Raw genomic sequence first — 19,744 nt, 5'->3', positions numbered from 1 at the left:
ATATAAAAAGAATGGAGATTACAAGTATGCCTCTAGCGGCGCTCCCTAGAAACAAACTAATAAGAAAGAAAATAACTAACTGACAACATCTTAAGCTGACAACCCACTAACAACTATAAAATAACAATTAAATAATCCTCACAACACTCCCCCTCAAGTTGGGCTTAATATTGTCTATCATGCCCAGCTTGTCACATAACTCATTGTGCCGCGAGTATGGAAGCCCTTTTGTGAAGACATCAGTAAGTTGTTCCTTGGAGTTGACATAAGGGATGCAAATTTCCCTTTTTTCCAATTTTTCCCTTATGAAGTGTTTGTCCACCTCAATGTTCTTGGTCCTCTCATGTAGGACAGGGTTGCTGGCGATGTTTATGGCTGCCTTGTTGTCACAGTAAAGAGACATAGGATTATGAACAACAACTCCAAGCTCCCCTAGATGATTTTTTAGCCAAAGGACTTCAGCCACCCCATGTGCCATAGCTCTATATGTAGCTTCAACACTTGACCTTGCTACCACACTTTGTTTCTTGCTTTTCCAAGTCACTAGGTTTCCTCCCACAAATGTGCAATACCCACTCGTGGACTTTCTGTCATCCACAACACCTGCCCAATCAGCATCTGTAAAGACTTCCACCTTTAGGTGATTATGTTTATTGAATAGTAGACTTGTTCCGAGATACTTTTTCAAGTATCTAAGAACTCTCTCTGCCGCCTCCATGTGTGGTTTCTTAGGAGAGTGCATGAATTGACTTAGAACCCCAACTGAATAGGCAATGTCTGGACGGGTCATGGACAAATAAATCAGCTTTCTCACTAACCTTTGGAACTGTTTCACATGTTTCAGAGGTTCACCATCACAGTCACCCAACTTGTGGTCAACATCCATGGGAGTATCTGCTGGCCTTGCACCTAATTTGCCTGTGTCCTGTAATAGATCAAGGGTGTATTTCCTTTGAGAAATGAAGATACCCTTTTTTGAGCGGGCGACTTCAATTCCAAGGAAACACTTCAGGGGACCTAAATCTTTCACTTCAAATTTAGATGCAAGGAATTGTTTCAATTTTTGTATTTTTTAACTCCAATTTCCTGTAATGATGATATCATCCACATACACTATCAATACAACAACCTGTTCCTGACATCTCTTCACAAAGAGTGTATGATCAGGCTAACATTGTTTGAAGCCCACTTGCTGAACTGCCATGTGAAACTTACTGAACCAAGCTCTGGGAGATTGTTTTAAACCATAAGGACACTTTCTCAGCTTGCACACCTTATTTTCACTTCCCTTGGCACAGAATCCAGGGGGTCGAACCATGTATATTTCCTCCTCTAAGTCACCATTCAAAAAAGCATTATTTATATGTCCGGTTGATGCAATTCCCAGTCAAAGTTAGCAGCTAATGACAAGAGAACCCTAATTGAGTTCATCTTAGCTACTGGAGCAAAAGTCTCATCATAGTCAACCCCGTACACTTGAGTGTACCCTTTGGCTACTAATCTTGCTTTGTACCTTTAAACTGTTCCGTTGCTTTGTGTTTAACTGTAAACACCTAGTTACACCCCACGGGGTCTTTCCCCTTAGGAAGATCCACCAATTCCCAAGTTTGATTTTTATGAAGAGCATTAATCTCCTCCTTCATGGCATCTATCTATTCGGGGCATTTTAAGGCTTCTGCAACATTTCTGAGAACAGGGATGCAATCAATTGCGGATTGAAAGGCTCGGTATGAGGGGGAAATGTGATCATAAGAGACAAACTGCAGCTTTGTCAACAACTCCATACATTCCTCCACCCCCCAATCAAATAAAGGTCTCCTAAAGTTAGGCACCAAATCACTGCAGCATTGCTGGCATCGTGACATTGGACACTAGACGCTCCTTTCTTGCGCACACTACATAATCTTCGGCAAAGATCACAATGCCTTCCAACTCCAACCCAATCATCTACCAGAATCTTATACTAGACCCAATCTTCACTCTCCAGGAAAAGAAAGGCTGCATCAATGAATTTGTGAATAAACCCTAGTTGATTCTATGTCAAAGTAGAGAAGAAGAAAGACAAAAGAAAAGAGAAAGAAGAAGGAGAGAAGAAGAAGAGAGTTCGGTCTGACTAGAGAGAATGTGAAAAAATCACTCTCCTAGTTGACCCACTTGAATTTTATTCATAAAACTTAGAGTTACAAGAAAGACAATTTTGTCCCTCATAGAAGATGGGACACATAACTTACTCAGATACAATAGACCTTTCACACACTCCCCCTCAAGCTGGAGAGTATATATCATATAGTCCCAGCTTGTTACAAATGTAATCTATTCTTCCCCGAGACAATCATTTTGTGAAGAGATCTGCCCACTGATTTCCTGAGCTCACATGAAATGTAGTTATTACCCCACTTATCACTTTTTCTCTCACAAAGTGACAATCCACCTCAATATGCTTAGTTCTTTCATGGAAGACGGGATTGGATGAGATGTGAACAGCAGCTTGGTTATCACAATATAGTTTCATGGGTTTGTCAATTGAGAAACCCATCTCCTGTAGTAAGTTCTCCAGCCATACTAGTTCACATGTGGTGTGGGCCATAGCCTTGTACTCTGCTTCTGCACTACTTCTTGCCACCACTGTTTGTTTCTTGCTCTTCCAAATTATAAGATTGCCACCTAGGAAGGTACAATACCCTGTGGTTGACCTCTTGTCTGATATAGAGCCAGCCCAGTCAGCATCTGTGTACCCTACTATCTCAAGAGTTCCTCCCTTTTGGTATAACAAACCACAACCTGAAGCACCCTTTAGGTACGTAACAATTCTCAGAACAACTTCCCAGTGAGGAACCTAGGGATGTTGCATAAACTGACTCATCACACTCACAACAAATGATATATCTGGTCGGGTAATGGTCAGGTAGTTCAACTTTCCCACCAACCTTCTGTATCTTCCAGGATCATCAAACTCTTCACCTGCATCCACACTTAACTTGGCATTGAGTTCCATAGGAGTCTCTGCTGGTTTATCACCTAACGACCTTGTTTCTTCAAGTAGATCAAGAACATATTTTCTCTGACATAGGTTGATCCCCTGTTTTGACCTCGCAACCTCTATTCCTAGGAAATACTTTAGCTTCCCTAGGTCTTTCGTATTGAAGTGGTCCTGTAAGAATTTTTTCAGCCTATCAATTCCATTGCTGTCACTTCCAGTTATGGCAATATCATCCACATACACGACTAGCAAGATTTTCCCATCCTTTGAGTTGTAGCTGAACACAGAATGATCAACCTGACAATGTTTCATCCCAAAGGCCTTCACCACTTCATTGAACCTGCCAAACCATGCACATGGAGATTGTTTCAGTCCATAGATTGCCTTTTTGAGTCTGCACACCTTACCAGCCTCCTCTGAGCAACAAACCCTAGTGGTTGCTCCATATACACCTCTTCAACAAGATCACCATGTAGGAAGGCATTTTTAATGTCATGTTGTACGAGAGGCCAATCATACATAGCAGCTAATGAGATCAACACCCGAACTGAACCAATTTTAGCCACAGGAGAGAATGTCTCCATATAGTCCACACCATATAACTGAGAATAGCCCTTGGCCACTAACCGTGCCTTCAATTGTTCCACATTGCCATCAGGAAGATGCTTCACTGTATAAACCCATTTACACCCAACAGTGTGCTTACCAGGAGAAAGGGTGGTGAGTTCCCACGTGTGATTATGTTGTAAAGCAGAGAGTTCTTCTTCCATGGCTTGCCGCCACCCTGGGGAGGTAAGGACTTCCTGTACAGTCTTGGGAATGGGAATCGATGAGAGTAATGATATAAACTTGCAATGAGAAGCAGAAAGGTGAGCAGTGGAAACATTGTCCGAAATGGGATGAGAAGTACAAGTACGTTTACCTTTTCGCAAAGCAATAGGGAGATCAAGATCTGAGGGAGAAGGAGCAGTAGCAGGATTTGTCGACATGTGCTGAAGTGGAGGAGCCGAAGCACTTCTGCGGGTATACACTTGAGTAATTGGCGGCCTCTCTGTAGTAACAGACATATGATGTGCATCTGCAGTAGGAATGGGAGCTACGGGAAGAGGGTCCACAACCGGTACAGGAAGAGGAACCACAAAGGGAGAAGAAGAGATCCCGACATCTGAGAAAAATGGAACTGATTCAAAGAAAGTGGCAACAGAGCACACAAACGATTTATGAAATTTTGGGTTATAACACATACCCTTTCTGAGTCCTTGAGTAGCCAAGAAAAATACACTTCGTAGCTCGAGCATCTAGCTTGTCTACTCCAGGCCCCAAGTGTTGAACAAAACGAACACAACCAAAGACTCTTGGGGTGAGAGGAAATGGAGACAAAGTGGGAAACAACACGAAGAAAGGGGATTGACATGGGCATCCGATTTATCAAAAAACAAGATGTAAGAAGAACATCACTCCAAAAATGCTTTGGGACATGCATATTGATCATCAAGAACCGGGTAGTTTCAAGAAGATGTCTATTCTTCCGTTCAGCTACACCGTTTTGTTGCGGGGTGTAGGCACAAGAAGTTTGATGAATTATTCCATGATGTTCTAGGTATTGCTGAAATGGTGAGGAGATGTATTCTTTGGCATTATCGGAGCAAAGTATTTTCATATGAACACTAAATTGAGTGCGTATTTTAGCATGAAATTTTTGAAAAATTGAGAACAATTCACTACGGTCTTTCATAAGATAGATCCATGTCATCCTTGAAAAGTCATCAACAAATATTACAAAATACTTAAACCCATTGTATGACACCACTTTAACTGGACCCCGTACATCAGAATGAACTAAAGCAAAAGGACTTGAGACACGACTATCAATTCTTGGACTAAATGAGACTCTCACAATCTAATGATGAAAGATGATTCAAGGAAGGAACTAGCAGCTTCAAAGCCTTGAGAGAGGGATGACCAAGTCTGCAGTGCCATTGGAGAGGAGTAAGAGATGACTGAAAAGCCACTGGGGGGCCACCACCATCAAGGTAATACAAACTACCTGCTTCATGCCCTCCACCAATCTTCTTCCCCGTCTTGAGATCCTGAAACACACAAGAAGAAGGATAGAAGGTTACAGAACAATTAAGGGACTTGGTTAAGCTGCTAACAGACATAAGGTTGAAAGGGAACTTAAGAACATATAAAACAGATGCTAAAGACAAGGAGGAGAGATCAACATCACCAACACCACAAATAGGAGATGTAGAACCATTAGCAAGTGTAACTGTCTGAGATGTGGAGGAGCGAGAAAGGGAAGAAAATACATCAGGAGTCCCAGACATATGGTCCAAGGCTCTGGAATCAATGATCTAGGGTGAGGCTTTGGAAGCTAAGAAAGTCATACCTGAATGGGCAAGTGTAGCTGTGTTCTGCTGAGATGTTTGAAGGAACTACTCGTATACTGCCCGTGGTTCACTCACCATTTCCTGCCCATAAGCACAAGCGGGTGTGGAGGGGGTTGGGGCAGTTTGCTGGCTTTCAGTAATTGTGCTACTACTCTTAGATGTAGCATGGTTAGCCCAAGTGTTGGGTGGACCACACAAATCATAACAGAAATTAACTGTGTGCCCCTCTAAGCCACAATGTGTACATTTTCTCTAAGCATTACTCCTTTCTTTTCCACGGCCTCCCCTTGACTCTCAGCCTCCAGTCCGGCCACTAGCCCGGTTAAACATGTGTCCACCACGATTACTTGGAGGGCCACTGCTGCCACCACCACTTCTACTTCCACGGCCACTCCCTTTAGTCACTACCAAACCAGATCTATCAGAGAAGGAAGAATGTTCCACCGGCTCAATGGATGTCCTCTTAAGACGGGCAAAAACTTCTTCAAGTGAGGGGAGAGCTGATCCCCCCAATATCTGTGCTCTGACAGGCTCATACTCAGCCTTCAAGCCCACAAGAAACCTAGTCACATCAAGCTGTTCACGTTGCTGTTGTTGGATCTGGACATTTGATGTTAGAGGGTGATACACATTGAGTTCATTACAAATGTTCCTCAAACTTGCATAGTACTCTTCCAAGCTTTGACTCCCTTGCTTCAAATTGAAGTACTCTTGGTATAACTGATACACCCTAGTTGTATTGTCTTGTCCAGAGTACAACTTCTTAGCATGATCCTAGATTTCCTTGGCTTTATCTAGGAACATGAAGTTCACACAAATCTTTGGTTCCATGCTGTTCCAGAGCCATGTCATTATCTGTGCATCTTCTTGTTCCCATTCACTGAACCCAGGAGAATCAAAGGAAGGTTTGCCTCTCTTACATGTTTTACCTTTCTCTTGGCCTTCAAGAACACGTCTATAGATTTTGCCCATGGTACATAATTCTCATCATTCAACTTGATGGATGTCATTTGAACACTTAGATAGTCTGGAGAAAGCATGACATCTGTTTTGTCATCATTCCCATTTTCAAATGAAGCCATCTTAATTATTTCACCTTCAAATACACAACACAACCTCACACTCTTTCACAAGGCTTATCTCACTTATAACACCACTAACTCCAGCTTCTTTAAATACACATTACACACCATACACTAAGGCTGAAATCACTCAGTCTTCACATCAAACACCTGGGCTGCACACTGCAGAACCATTCACCATCAACACACTAAGACTGAAATCACTCAGTCTTCACATCAAACACTTGGGCTGCACACTGCAGAACTGATTGCACACAAGGTCCAGGAGATCAACTTTTAAATATTTAGAAACATAGATACACCAATCACCACGACACAACCACCACCAATCTACTGCTGTTGTGAACTTCAGCAGTTGACAACTCTTCTTTCAGCATACATATGAAGAGAAATGCAGAGGAACATGACTGAAATGCATATCAGTCACACTGAGCATCACCACAACCAACTTTTGAAGCAAAAAGAAAACATTCACAGTCCCTTACTTGGACCAGCAACAGTAGTGTTCATACCTGTCCACATTCAGCCCTCTTCGATACTGAATAGAGGGTTTAATATTACCACTCCAACGACCACCACAGCAACGACCGGAGGCATTCTCACCTCCAGGCCCACAAAACGACTGCTCCTTTTCAGCCCCTTATCGAACCTCCACTCAGGTCAGTCAGAAAAGAAGAAGATGACTGTGAAGGTTGGCGGCGAACCCAGAAAGAGAACAGCAGCAAGAAAGAAGTGAGGATACGACCTTGCAGCTCTGATACCATGTGAATAAACCCTAGTTGATTCTAGGTCAAAGTAGAGAAGAAGAAAGAAGAAAGAAAAGAGAAAGGAGAGAAGAAGAAGAGAGTTCAGTCTGACTAGAGAGAATGTGAAAAAATCACTCTCCTAGCCGACCCACTTGAATTTTATTCATAAAACTTAGAGTTACAAGAAAGACAATTTTGTCCCTCATAGAAGATGGGACACATAAACTCAGATACAATAGACCTTTCACATTCAAGAAGATACACCAGAATGACCAAAATACCTCTGACTCGAGCATTCTAACAGAATTAAACTTCATGATCCCCTTCTACACACTTACTCCATAAGATGACCTCACTTCCCTCACATCCCACCCAAAGTTTACCACCCCTAGAGGTGTATGCCTCATGCATGCCCCATACAAAAAATGTAGAAAGAAAGAAAAGAAAGAAAGGAAAGGGAAGGGGAAGAGAAGAAAAAGAAAAAAAGAAAGAACAAAAAAGGAAAGGGGAAGGGGAGGAAAGAAGGTTTGGGCTGGGGACTCTGCCCTTGGATCCCCTTGGTCTTTTGGTTTTTGGCACCCACCTAACACCTTTTTACTGCAGCCCAATTTGGTTTTTTGTGCCCAGGTGGTCTTTCTCCGCACTGCTCGCTTGCGACGAGACCCCTCTTTCAGCTAGTGTTATGCATAGTTGTAAGATTTAGGGTTTAGTTGAGAGAGAGAAGACCAAAAACCCTTAGCCTCACACATTCTCAACATGTGTTTTCATTCTTCTTAATACAAGATTTCTTTCATAAGAAAAGAGATCCTCTTTCTCCTTCCTCCTCATCCCCTTAAGGAGGCTTACACCTCCTTTGTTCTTGGGAGAATTATGCCTCTTACGTTCTGAACTACACTTCATGCTTCCAGGCAGTGAAACACCTTGTATAATGCCTCCACATTTTAAAACATTGGTCTTATGATTTAATTTACTCATCATGCAATTTGAGTAACTTGATTGGGACTCTAATTTGCACCTCTCCATTGCATCCTTAACTTTTTTCATGTGTGTAAAAGGAAATTATCTTACAGTTTTATAACTTTTTGGATCAATAACAAACATCTTTATTCATTAATTAATACAATATGCACATATTTACATCAATGCTTATAGAACATAGAAGGATCTCTCTCTCTCTCTTCCCATGCATTACAACTGTGCCCAAAACATTTGGTCCCAACCCACCCCTTATTTAACTAAAGCATCTGCCTAGCTGTTTAGTGATCTTTGCACCCATTGAATTTGTACTCTCATGTCCCCTGTTAACCACTTGAATTTCTTTATTTTATTTCTGTAAGTCCATAATTCTATTTCATTATTTAATAACCTACTAATTACCACCTTGGAGTCCCCTTCCATAATTAGATTATCTGATTGCATTTATTTTGCCCTTTGTACAGCTTGTATTACTGCCAATAATTCTAGTCTTAGAGAGTCTGTAGTTCCAATTGGGCCCGAGAAATCATTCTAAAACCCTGATCTTTCAGGGTCTGTGTGTGTGTTTATGCAAAGAGGATTCAGATATGGTGCCTTGTAGGTTTTTTATTTTGTTTTTACCATTGCTTAATAATCTTCTGAGATTGTTATATTGTTTGTGAAAACTTTTCCTTTTGTCTTAGAGAGTCTGCAATTCCAATTGGGCTTGAGAAATATTGTGTGTGTGTGCGCAAAGAGGATTGTTATATTGTTTGTGCAAACTTTTCCTCTTGCCATTTTAAATGGCACTGTAATTTTTACTACTGTAATTAGCTTTGCTGAATGAATTTCATTAACAATTGACAGGCCCAAGACCACTTACTTGGAGTAGTATTGAAAGCACCATTTGCTGCTGCTACTACTAAGCAGTACATTGTTCTAGTATTGAGACCTGAACTGCCATCATCTTCAGCTAGTGATAAATCACTAGAGAAAGAAAATAATAATTCTCAACAAGGTTATTATATTGCTCCCAAATCAAAACGTGGTCTAGATGAGGACTACTTTACAATTGCTGGTTCTCGCAAAGGATCAAGTACTACAAATATCAATATCAAATTACCACACCATGGTAGTGCAGCTGGTGTAAATTATGAGGTCAGAGGAGTTGAGCACAGAGAGTTCTTAAGCATATGCAACTGCAAAATAAAAATTGATCAATTTGGGCTTCTTGAAGCAGTCAGTAATGCAGCATACTCAAAAACAGTTCAGCAGCTATTAGATCTGAAATCTAATGGAAATAAATATCCTCCAGCCCTGGATCCATTAAAAGGTAAATTTTTTGCATGTTGAACATTTGCTTTCATATTTTGCAAGTTCTATTTCGAAGCAATGGTGATCTGGTCTCTCTAGTTTGAATAATATAATAACAAGGAATATTCTTGAAGTAATTTGCCTTGCACTGCCGTTGTTAACCACATCTGACCTCCTATTTGGTTCAATGACTGACCTGGTTTTTCTGCCTGATTGATTTGGGTTGGATTAGACCTCTTTCTTTCTTACTGAGTTGATTGGCAGATGAGCTTTTAGAACTTTGGAGTGTTTTGTTCTGCCACTTGTGGTCTATTGGACTGGAACAATGTGTGGTGTTGCAAACACATGGAGCACTTTTGGATGCCACCAAAGCTGCCACTATATGATTTCTGAGCCCATTAAGTCTCTTGGCAACACTTCTCTGGAAAACCCATGTAGTAAACAAGTAGAGCTCTTTTGACCATCACAACATGTTCTACATGTAAGATTCCTGAGATGCCTAAATTGCTTCACACACAGTTTTCTAGTTGTGTCATCTAATAAGCTTTCATTTTACATTTTTGGAGCTCAAAGGAGTCTCCAGGTTCCTCATCAACCCTGTAAATTTGGCCTAAAACACCTTACATTGTCAAAATAAGCCCACATTTATAGGTACGTTTTATATTAAAGAGTACAACTTTGATCAGTTAACTTTAGTTATTAAAACTACCAGTATAAGTCGGGACATATGATTGATAAGCACGTACATAAATAGTTGTTTAGCAAGGAAAGCTGAATGACTAAGGAGAGTAACATGTGGTGATGTGGTTCATGGCCAAAAATGGTTCCACAAGTTCCTCTGGGGATGTGTAGTCCAAAAAGCACTCCCAAACGCAGTCTTGCTTTCTTGTACTAGCGGCGCAATGATTTTTGATCAGTAACAGTCAAGGTTTTATTAATTAATGGATAAAAGAATTCTGTACATGCATAAAATGTTCCATAACACCCTAAAATTGGGCTAACAAACTTGTTACCCATCTTTTATTTTTCATGTTTTTTTTTCTAAGTTTTCCACTTAGGAAATTAATCTCCAATGCAGTTGATTTCTGCCTACATCTTGCCTTTCTAGTGCGTCTATCAGAAACCCTTGGCATGCTAATGAACCAGTAGTTGAGATGGCCACTTGGGGTCCCTCTGAAAATGGAGATGAGGGATCAAACCCTCACAACTGCAGGCTCTTGGTGGTAAGGTTGTAGACCTCATGTTCACCCTGCTCTGTCTCACCCCTTAACCCCCCTGTTATGTATTGTTTATTACCTTAGAAAAGCTATCTCACCCTTCTTTTTTTGGTAAGTCTAATATTGAAAAGATAGGAACTTTCAATGGCTAATAGTATGCATGGACATAGACATGAATTGGAATCCATGGTGTGTTTGGGAATTGGGAGTCTGACTTGACAAGACAGAGAAACAAGGACTTATGGACACGTCTGTAGACAAGTATGAACTAGTAAAGTACTCCATATATGTTGATTTTTAACATTATAGACCAATGTTTTAAAGCACAAAGGTGTGACGCGAGGCGTTCCACTACCTAGAGGCGTGAGGCTTAGTTCAGAACGCAAGAGGCGTAAGCCTCTCGGACACAAAGAGGCATAAGCCTCCTTAAGAGTGGGGTTAGAAAGGAGGAAGGGGATCTCATTTTTTCTTTATTTTTAATAAAAATCTTTTATATTAAGAAGAATAAAGATGCATAACATTAGTTGAAAGGGGGGCTCTTGTTGAAGTGAGCTAACATAGACTTGTTTGGGATCACCTCAAAAGGCTTGGTACAAAGGTGGCTTGTAGAATTAGGAATGCATAATGCGATTGGGAAAGAAAATAAGATTGAACATTTCACATGCTTGAATATCTTAAATATTTTATGTTTGATTTTATTTTTTGCATTTTCACTTTGAATATGTTTTATGTGTTAAGCTTATGCATTTTAATTTGAGCTAATAGGCTTTTTAAATCATTTAGTTTAAACTTAAGGTTTATATTTAATATTTGATTTATTTTGAATTTTAATTTTTTTTAATTTTGCATGTTGCTTCAAAAAGGTGTATGTCTTGCCTTGTGCCTTGCCCTTAGGGGCAAAAAGCCTTTTGCACTTTTAAAACACTGGAATTATCACAGCTAATGGAATCCAAGACCGTATTCCCTTTGTTGCAAAGAGCTGCAAATCAGGCCCAAAATGACCCATAATTATTCAAGCTACATGAGCAGCTGAGCTCAAAGCCACTTTTGGTTCCAGGCTATAAAATAGTGGGCTCTGATCTATATCATAAAGGTAGGCTCATAATATCAGCCTGGTTGGTCCACCTACCTGACTTAAGCTTTTTTATGACTCAGTGGTGGTTGGAGGCCACTTGGAGGTCTTAAGGACCTATAGAAGGCTAGTTGCCCTTATTTTTGGTGGGAAATGAGCAAAGAAACTCAGGAGTATGTAGTCAATTGCCCCACCTAGTAGTAGTAGCACAAGTACTCTACTCTTCACTCCAACCGGCCTGCTACAAGCATTACAGATTCCAGAACAGGTCTGGAAAGATACTTTGATGAATTCCATAACTGGTTTGCCAACATCATCTGGAAAATTTATCATTCCTAGTGGTTATTTACTAACTAAATATGGGCATTTCTCAGGTCTTCTGCATCCTTATATGCAGTCATGGTTATAGAGGTGTTTATTAGAGATGTGGCCAAATTGCACGGTACATCCAGGACCGTAGTTTTAGATTGTGACTTAGTGTTCATGGGCAGATTTTGGAGCAAATACTTCAGGCTGCTAGGGTCTCAACCTCACTGTTCTACTAGCTACCACCCCCAATCCAATGGGCTGATGGAGGTGGTCAACTAGTGTCTTGAAACTTACCTGAATGCTTTGCTAGTGAAAGGCCCTAGCAATGGATGAAATGGCTACCTTTGGGCTGGGCTATGGTATAACACCACATACCAAATAGCTGCCAGTATGACACCATTCTAGGTGTTGTTTGGTGGGAACCTCCTTCAATTCTACCCTATGAGTATGGCTGTATAGCAGTTGCATCGGTAGAGGAACAATTGCTAGCCCAAGATTAGGTTCTACAAGAGTTGAAGACCAACCTGAGGCTGGCACAATAGACCATGGAGACATGACAGGAAACATCAACAAGATGACTTCAAATTGGTGAATGGGTTTATTATCAGTTGAAACCGTACAGGCAGACTTGTAGCTTCTTTGCCCTGCCATAAATTGACTCCCAGTTATTATGGCCCTTATTAGATCCTAGAAAAGATTGGGATGATGGTGTATAAAGTGGAGTTTCTAGTGACCTCAAAAATACATATGACCTTTCACATGGCACTCTTGAAGAAATATTTGAAGGGCAACAAGATAGCCTGCTCCTCTCTACCTATTCTAGATGACGAAGGCAAGTTATTAGTTCAACATACAGTTGATTTTCAATGGGTTTGGAAGGCGGCAAGGTTTCAATTGAAGTACTAGTAGAATGGATTGGCTTACCCAATGATTTAAAAGGCACATAGGCGAGACAGATTTTAGGGCATGCACCTTGCCTGGTTCTAGGTGCAACACTTTTAAAAGGCATGTGCTGTGCACCTTGTTCTTTAGCCTAGGTGTGTGCCTTTTGAAAATCTGTGCATTTTTTTTCTTTTATTTTGCGCTTAGCAACTGGGCTGGAGGCTCTGCCCCTTGACCCCCTACCAGGCCCCTTGAGGCAAGCCCAAACAAGTCCATATCTTAAATTCTTAATCCCTATAAAAAAGGTTTTATAACTTTTAAGTGTCTTTTAAAAATATCTTTTATTAGGATGAATGAATAACATTAGCAAATATGCCTTTTAAAAATATCTTTTATTTATGATTAAGAATTTAAAACCCTGATATGAACTTTTTTGGGCTTTCCTCAAGGGGCTTTTTTGGTCAAATGCCTCAAGGGGCTTGGTACAAAGGTGGCTTGTAGAATCAGGAATGCATAATGTTTAAAATCACAATAGTTATTTGAAGTAATGCATTTGGGAAAAAATAAAGAGATTAAGAGCTTACATGCTTGAATATGCTTTATATGTTATGCTTGATTTTGTTTTTAAATTTTCATTTTAAATATGTTTTACATGTTATGTTTATCTATTTTAATTTGAGATAATAGGTTTTAAATCATTTATTTAAAAAATAAGTTCATATTTTTAATTAATGTGTTTAATATTTTTATTTTTTTTAATACTTTGCATGTTTTTGAATATTCTTGCCTTTTTTGTTGAATGCTTTAGCATTTTTTACATTTTTGTGCCTTGCCTTGCATCTCGGGCACAAAATGACCCTTGTGTGTGTGTTTTATTTATTTATTTTTTTTGCGTACAACGCTTTTAAAATACTGGGCTTACTTGAAGAGGATGTCACCCTTTCCAAGATTTAGCAGGATTATCCCACTTGGCTGAAAGGATTTACAGTCGAGCTGTGTTCTGATGTGTATTCAACGAAGAAAAATAAAAGAAAAAGAGAAAAAAGAAAAACAACAAAAGAGAACAAAGAAGAGAAGAGAAAGAGGAGAGAGTGAGAAAAGAGCTGTAGTTAGTTATGTTCCTATCATGCATGTTTATAGTTTTATACCTATAGGCCATATCACTAAGGTGGTTGGAGAGTGTCAGAAAGTATGATTTTATTGTAACTGTCTACTTGATTAGATATGAGATCAGAGGGTGGTACAAATAGAAGCCTGAGGAATGAAAGGGTGTGATGGATTGACTTCTCCTCCAACTCTCTCTCAGCTTCTGTAGGATACTGGTCCAATGTGGAATTGAGGATTGAATCATGGGGTTTGCTAGTTTGTCATTTAGTGAAGAAGTCTAAATTACCAAGGAATCTTTCATATGGGAAATGGGAACTAGTGTTTTAAAAGGCGTGCCTAGGCGCACAGGTGAGGCGCATTTCAGGGTATGCGCCTCGCCTAGGTCCTAGGCACAGCCCTTTCAAAAGGTGCACGCCTGGTGCGCATGGGCGTGTGCCTTGTGCCTCAGCCCGGGCGTGCACCTTTTGAAAATTTGACGCTTTTTTGCTTTTTTTGAACATGGCGGTTGGGCCTGGGGCTCCTCTATAAAATCATTATTTTTTGTGTGAAAAAACTAAGAATTTAAGACCTAACTTGGACTTGTTTGGGCTTGCCTCGAGGGGCGTGGCACAAAGGTGTCTCGTAGAATCAAGAATGTAATATGTTTTACATTACATTAGCTACGTGAAGTAATGCAATTGAGTGAAAAAAGAGATTAGAGGTTTTAAATGCTTGAAAATGTTTTATATGTTTGATTTTATTTTTATGTTCTCTTTTGAATATGCTTTACATCTTATGTTTATGTATTTTTATTTTATATAATAGGTTTTTTAAAACATTATTTTAAAATTTAAGTTTATATTTTTTATTAATATTATGTTTAGTATATTTTTTATTTTTTTGGCATTTTTTTTGAATTTTATGACCATTTTTTTTATTTCTAGAATTTTTTATAATATTATGCCTTGCGTCTCAGGCGCAAATTGACCCCTGTGCCTTGCACTTTTAAAACACTGGTGGGAGCATAGTCTAGAGCGAAAAAGGACTGCCCAAGTTCTTCCCACCTTACATTCATGGAACAAAATTTGGCACAAAAGATCTTGCTATGCTTCAAAACAAGCCTTTCTTTGTAAAAATTGAAAAATCTGAGTGCTATTGTTAATTGGGCAAAGCTCTGATGCAAGGCAGTGTTTGGATACAGACAAACAAGTTGGAATTCAATGCATATTCTTTCTAGAGTTTACTGAGCATGATGAGACAACATGGACTTGTGGGCATGCCTATAGAAAAGTAAAAACTCGTATATTTTGAATTCTAAAATTAAATACTGGCAAAAAAGGGCGGTGTTGCATAGACACCCCCACCTTTGGAGGTGACTGGCAAATTGGCATGTGTCTACAAGTTGACTTGTGTTTGACTCTCCAAAATACGACTGCAATTCAGCTATACTGTGAATCAGACAGATTTAACAAAGTCCTTATTGTGTGAAGTCTCCAAAATTATGAATCCTCACTTTTTTTTTTTTTTTTGAAAAGGTAAAGTAAAAAGATTTATTGATGAAGGAAAATTACAGTACAACAGCAACTTCGTGAGAAAACACCAGGAAAGAGGGCAGTGAATGAATAGGTGGTCACTAGTTTCAGGAACCAGTCCAGAGATGCCACAGTTCAGGTCAGGGATCTGAACCTCACGCTTGCACAAATTGGATCTAGACAAACATTTATCAAAGGTCAGAACCCAAACCAGAAAAGTTGCTTTAGAAGGACTGGTAGAGACCCGGATCTGCTTGCTAGAGAACCCCATATTAACTCCTTGACTCAGCTTCTCAGACATAGATTTGACTGTGAGCACCCCATCACCACTCCACCTCCACTTCCACACATCATCCACTTCAACAAAAACTTGCTGGTTCTGCAATAGATTTTGAAGCTCCACCAGTTGCTCTAATTCCCAATCATAGAGGTCCCTTCTAAAGAGAGGCACCAAACTACATTCCCCTCCTCTCACTCAAGGGAGTCAAATACTGATGCATTAGGGGATAAGGTACAAACAGTGATTTAAAAGGCGCTCCTAGGCGCACAGGCGAGGCACATTTTGGGGTATGTGCCTCACCCAGGTCCTAGGCACACCCCTTTCAAAAGGCGCACGCCGGGTGCGCCTAGTCGTGCATCTGATGCACCTTGCGCCGCAGCCCAGACATGCGCCTTTTTAAAATTGTGCGCTTTGTGCTCCGAGAACCCCCTATTTGCTAATGTTGTTCATTCATTCATTGCAACAAAATATCTTTTTAAAAGTTAATGGAAGTTATAAAATCATTATTTTTCATGTGAGAAATAAGAATTTCAAACCCTAACATAGACTTGGTCGGGCTTGCCTCAAGGGGCTTTGTACAAAGGCGACTCATAGAATCAAGAATGCTATATGTTTTACATCACATTAGCTACTTGAAGCAATGCAATTAAGCAAAAAAAGAGATTGTTGATTTTACATGCTTGAAAATGCTTTATATGTTTGCTTTGATTTTTAAATTTTCATTTAAATACGCTATACACGTTATGTTTACGTATTTTAATTTTGGATAATTGGTTTTTTAAAACATCCATTTTAAAATTTGTTTATATTTTTTATTAACATTATGTTTAATATTTTTATTTTTTTTGAATTTTATTAGCCTTTTTTTGTAGTTTTGCGCCTTTTTTAAAAAGGCGCCCACCTTGCCTTATGCCTTACGTTTTTTTTTTTTGCGCCTTGTGCTTTTAAAACACTGGGCACAAAGGCAGAGGTTAGGGAAGACCTCAGCCAAAGGGGAGCTTAGGCACCAGGGTTCCTGCCAGAATTTCAGCCTCTTTCCATCCACTACCTTATATTCCAAACCTTCTGAAAAGGAAGGAGATTTTCTCATAATACCTTTCCACAAGGAACAGCCCCAAGTCTGAAAAGGGTCCAAAGACCTCCAGTTACCCCAATCCACACCATATTTAGCAGCAACCAGATACCTCCACCATGCATCTCTTTCAGAGCCGAATCTCCAAATTCACTTAAAAGGGCAGAATTAAAGATCTCAAGTTTTCTCACTCCCAGCCCACCTTCTTTGACAGGCAAACAGACCTGATCTCAATTAACTAAATGGATTTTCTTCTCATCTTCCCACCCCGTCCACAAGAAATTCCTTTGGAGGGATGCTAACTTTTTAGATATCTTGGATGGGATGGGAAAGACTGAGAGAAAATAAGTCGGGAGATTAGAAAGGGTGCTCTTTATTAGGGTCACTCTACTTCCTACAGAGAGATGTTTGGCCTTCAAGAAGCCAATTTCTTCTCTGTTCTCTCAATCCCAAGATCATAGATAGAAGAGGAGGTTCATTTGGCCCCCAGGGGAAGACCCAAAAATTTCCCTGGAAGGTGATTTACCTGACAAGCCAAAATCTCAGCTAACTCCAAATTCTCCACATGGCCAACAGCAAAAATTACACTCCTACCAAGGTTAACCTTGAGCCCAGTCGCAACCTCAAACCAGCCAAGATTTTTTTTTTTTTTTTTGAAACAGATAAAGTAATTTATTGATGAGGAAAATAGTCATACAAAGGTGGAGGAGACAAGTAAGTTAACTCCACCTCATAAAGAGATCAGAGAATCAAGCTGCTCAGCCGAAGAGTCAATAAAAAAGTGTCATATGCAAATTGGAGAAGATGAGCTTTCTCCCCTCCTGGAGAGATCTCAAAGCCATTCCACATGCCTCCTTCCACAGTCATCTTACTGAACTGAGTAAAGACCTCCATAAGGTAGATGAAAAGCGAAGGGGAGAGAGAGGGTCCCTTTGCCTAATCCCCCTGTAACTCACAAAGAATTCCAACACTTGCCCATTGATGAAGACTGAAAATTTGGGAGAAGAAACACACACACACTTTCGTCCAGTTCCTCCATTTTGACCAAAATTCATTTTCCCAAGGATAAAGTCCAGACATTTCTAGTTCACATGGTGATCAGCTTTTTTAATATCCAGCTTACACACCAAACCAGGCTTACCCATCCTCTTTCTAGTGTCTATTAACTCATTCGCAATCAAGACACTGTCCAACATCTACCTCCCAGGAACAAAGGCACCTTGGTTCACAGGAATCACAGAAGGCAAAACCTTTTTCAACCTCTCAGCTAACACTTTCACCAGTATTTTATAGAGGAGACTAATAGGCCTGAAATCTCTTATGTCAGCAGCCCCGGCTATTTTAGGGATGAGAGTAATGAAAGTGGAGTATAGGCTTCTTTGTAATGATGCACTATTGTGAAAGGACTGAAACACCTCCATGATATCCTGCTTTATAAAATCCCCGCATTTTACATAAAACAGATTTGTCCACCCATCTGGACCAGGAGGTTTTTCATTTTCCAACTGACTGATCACCTCCTTCACTTTCTCCTCAGTAAAAGGAAGCTCAAGAAGAGCTTTCTGATTGTCAGCAAGTCTTCTAAAGGGGGTGTGGAGGGAGGAGGGGAAAGTTAGCCCAAGGCTCTTCATAGAGCTGTCTGTACAAAGAAGAGGCAGTAAGTTTGATTTCAGCATCTGACTGTCCCACCACACTCTCCCACTCCATTTAAACATAACTTGTCTAACCATTTAAACTATCTGCACTCTAGAACTTGTATTTTTCCCATTTACACATAACTTGTGATTCGTTGTTTATTGGCCTAGTTTTTTGGGTTCATTGAGTTGGATTCTCAAAACCGTGCCAGATTCCAGTTACCAAGTCCGAGTCCATGCAACATGAAAAGGGGTATAAAATGTTCCCATTATTACCAAGTAACACTTGACACGAAAAATGACATTTTTCTTGTATGTTAGCTGTTCATTTATGTCATATAATCTAGGAAATAAATAGGAAATGTTACATAGAAGTGTTCTTAAGAATATCTGGAGTTTCAGACTTTGTTAAGTGTCTGGTAAACACATTATTTATTCAGGGATCTTGGATCCATGCAACATTGATACAAGGTGGGTTATAGGACGAAATCATTGTCAATTTGGATTGTCTTCTATCTGTGGGTGGTGGCCTACTTGTTCAAAGTAAACCTTCAATTAAAATTTGAGAGTATGAAGAGCTATTATTGGTTGGGCAAAACTCCAAAATAAGGTCTGGTATAGGGCCAACAAGCCTAACAATGGACTGCAGTAGGATGTAGGAAAACCTTGTGATTCGTTGTTTATTGGCCTAGTTTTTTGGGTTCATTGAGTTGGATTCTCAAAACCGTGCCAGATTCCAGTTACCAAGTCCGAGTCCATGCAACATGAAAAGGGGTATAAAATGTTCCCATTATTACCAAGTAACACTTGACACGAAAAATGACATTTTTCTTGTATGTTAGCTGTTCATTTATGTCATATAATCTAGGAAATAAATAGGAAATGTTACATAGAAGTGTTCTTAAGAATATCTGGAGTTTCAGACTTTGTTAAGTGTCTGGTAAACACATTATTTATTCAGGGATCTTGGATCCATGCAACATTGATACAAGGTGGGTTATAGGACGAAATCATTGTCAATTTGGATTGTCTTCTATCTGTGGGTGGTGGCCTACTTGTTCAAAGTAAACCTTCAATTAAAATTTGAGAGTATGAAGAGCTATTATTGGTTGGGCAAAACTCCAAAATAAGGTCTGGTATAGGGCCAACAAGCCTAACAATGGACTGCAGTAGGATGTAGGAAAACACTGC

The 19,744-nt window shown here is 39.8% G+C and overlaps 1 protein-coding gene across 1 annotated transcript in view; it reads left to right on the top strand.

The window, feature by feature from the left end:
- The window catches only part of LOC148868873 (RNA helicase, ATP-dependent, SK12/DOB1 protein), a 50,276-nt gene that overhangs the window by 27,535 nt on the left and 2,997 nt on the right, over positions 1-19,744 (top strand). Inside the window, exon 19 of the mRNA XM_088971331.1 lies at positions 9,023-9,488. Coding sequence (XP_088827457.1) covers positions 9,023-9,488 — 466 coding nt within the window. The remainder of the gene's footprint in view (positions 1-9,022; positions 9,489-19,744) is intronic.

The sequence above is a fragment of the Nelumbo lutea genome, chromosome 2 (assembly GCF_056320005.1).
Source record: "Nelumbo lutea isolate HS-2025 chromosome 2, American lotus-T2T, whole genome shotgun sequence".
NCBI classification, from domain to species: Eukaryota; Viridiplantae; Streptophyta; class Magnoliopsida; order Proteales; family Nelumbonaceae; genus Nelumbo; species Nelumbo lutea.
Note: the sequence above shows the minus strand (reverse complement) of the source record. Positions and strands in the feature narration are given on the sequence as shown.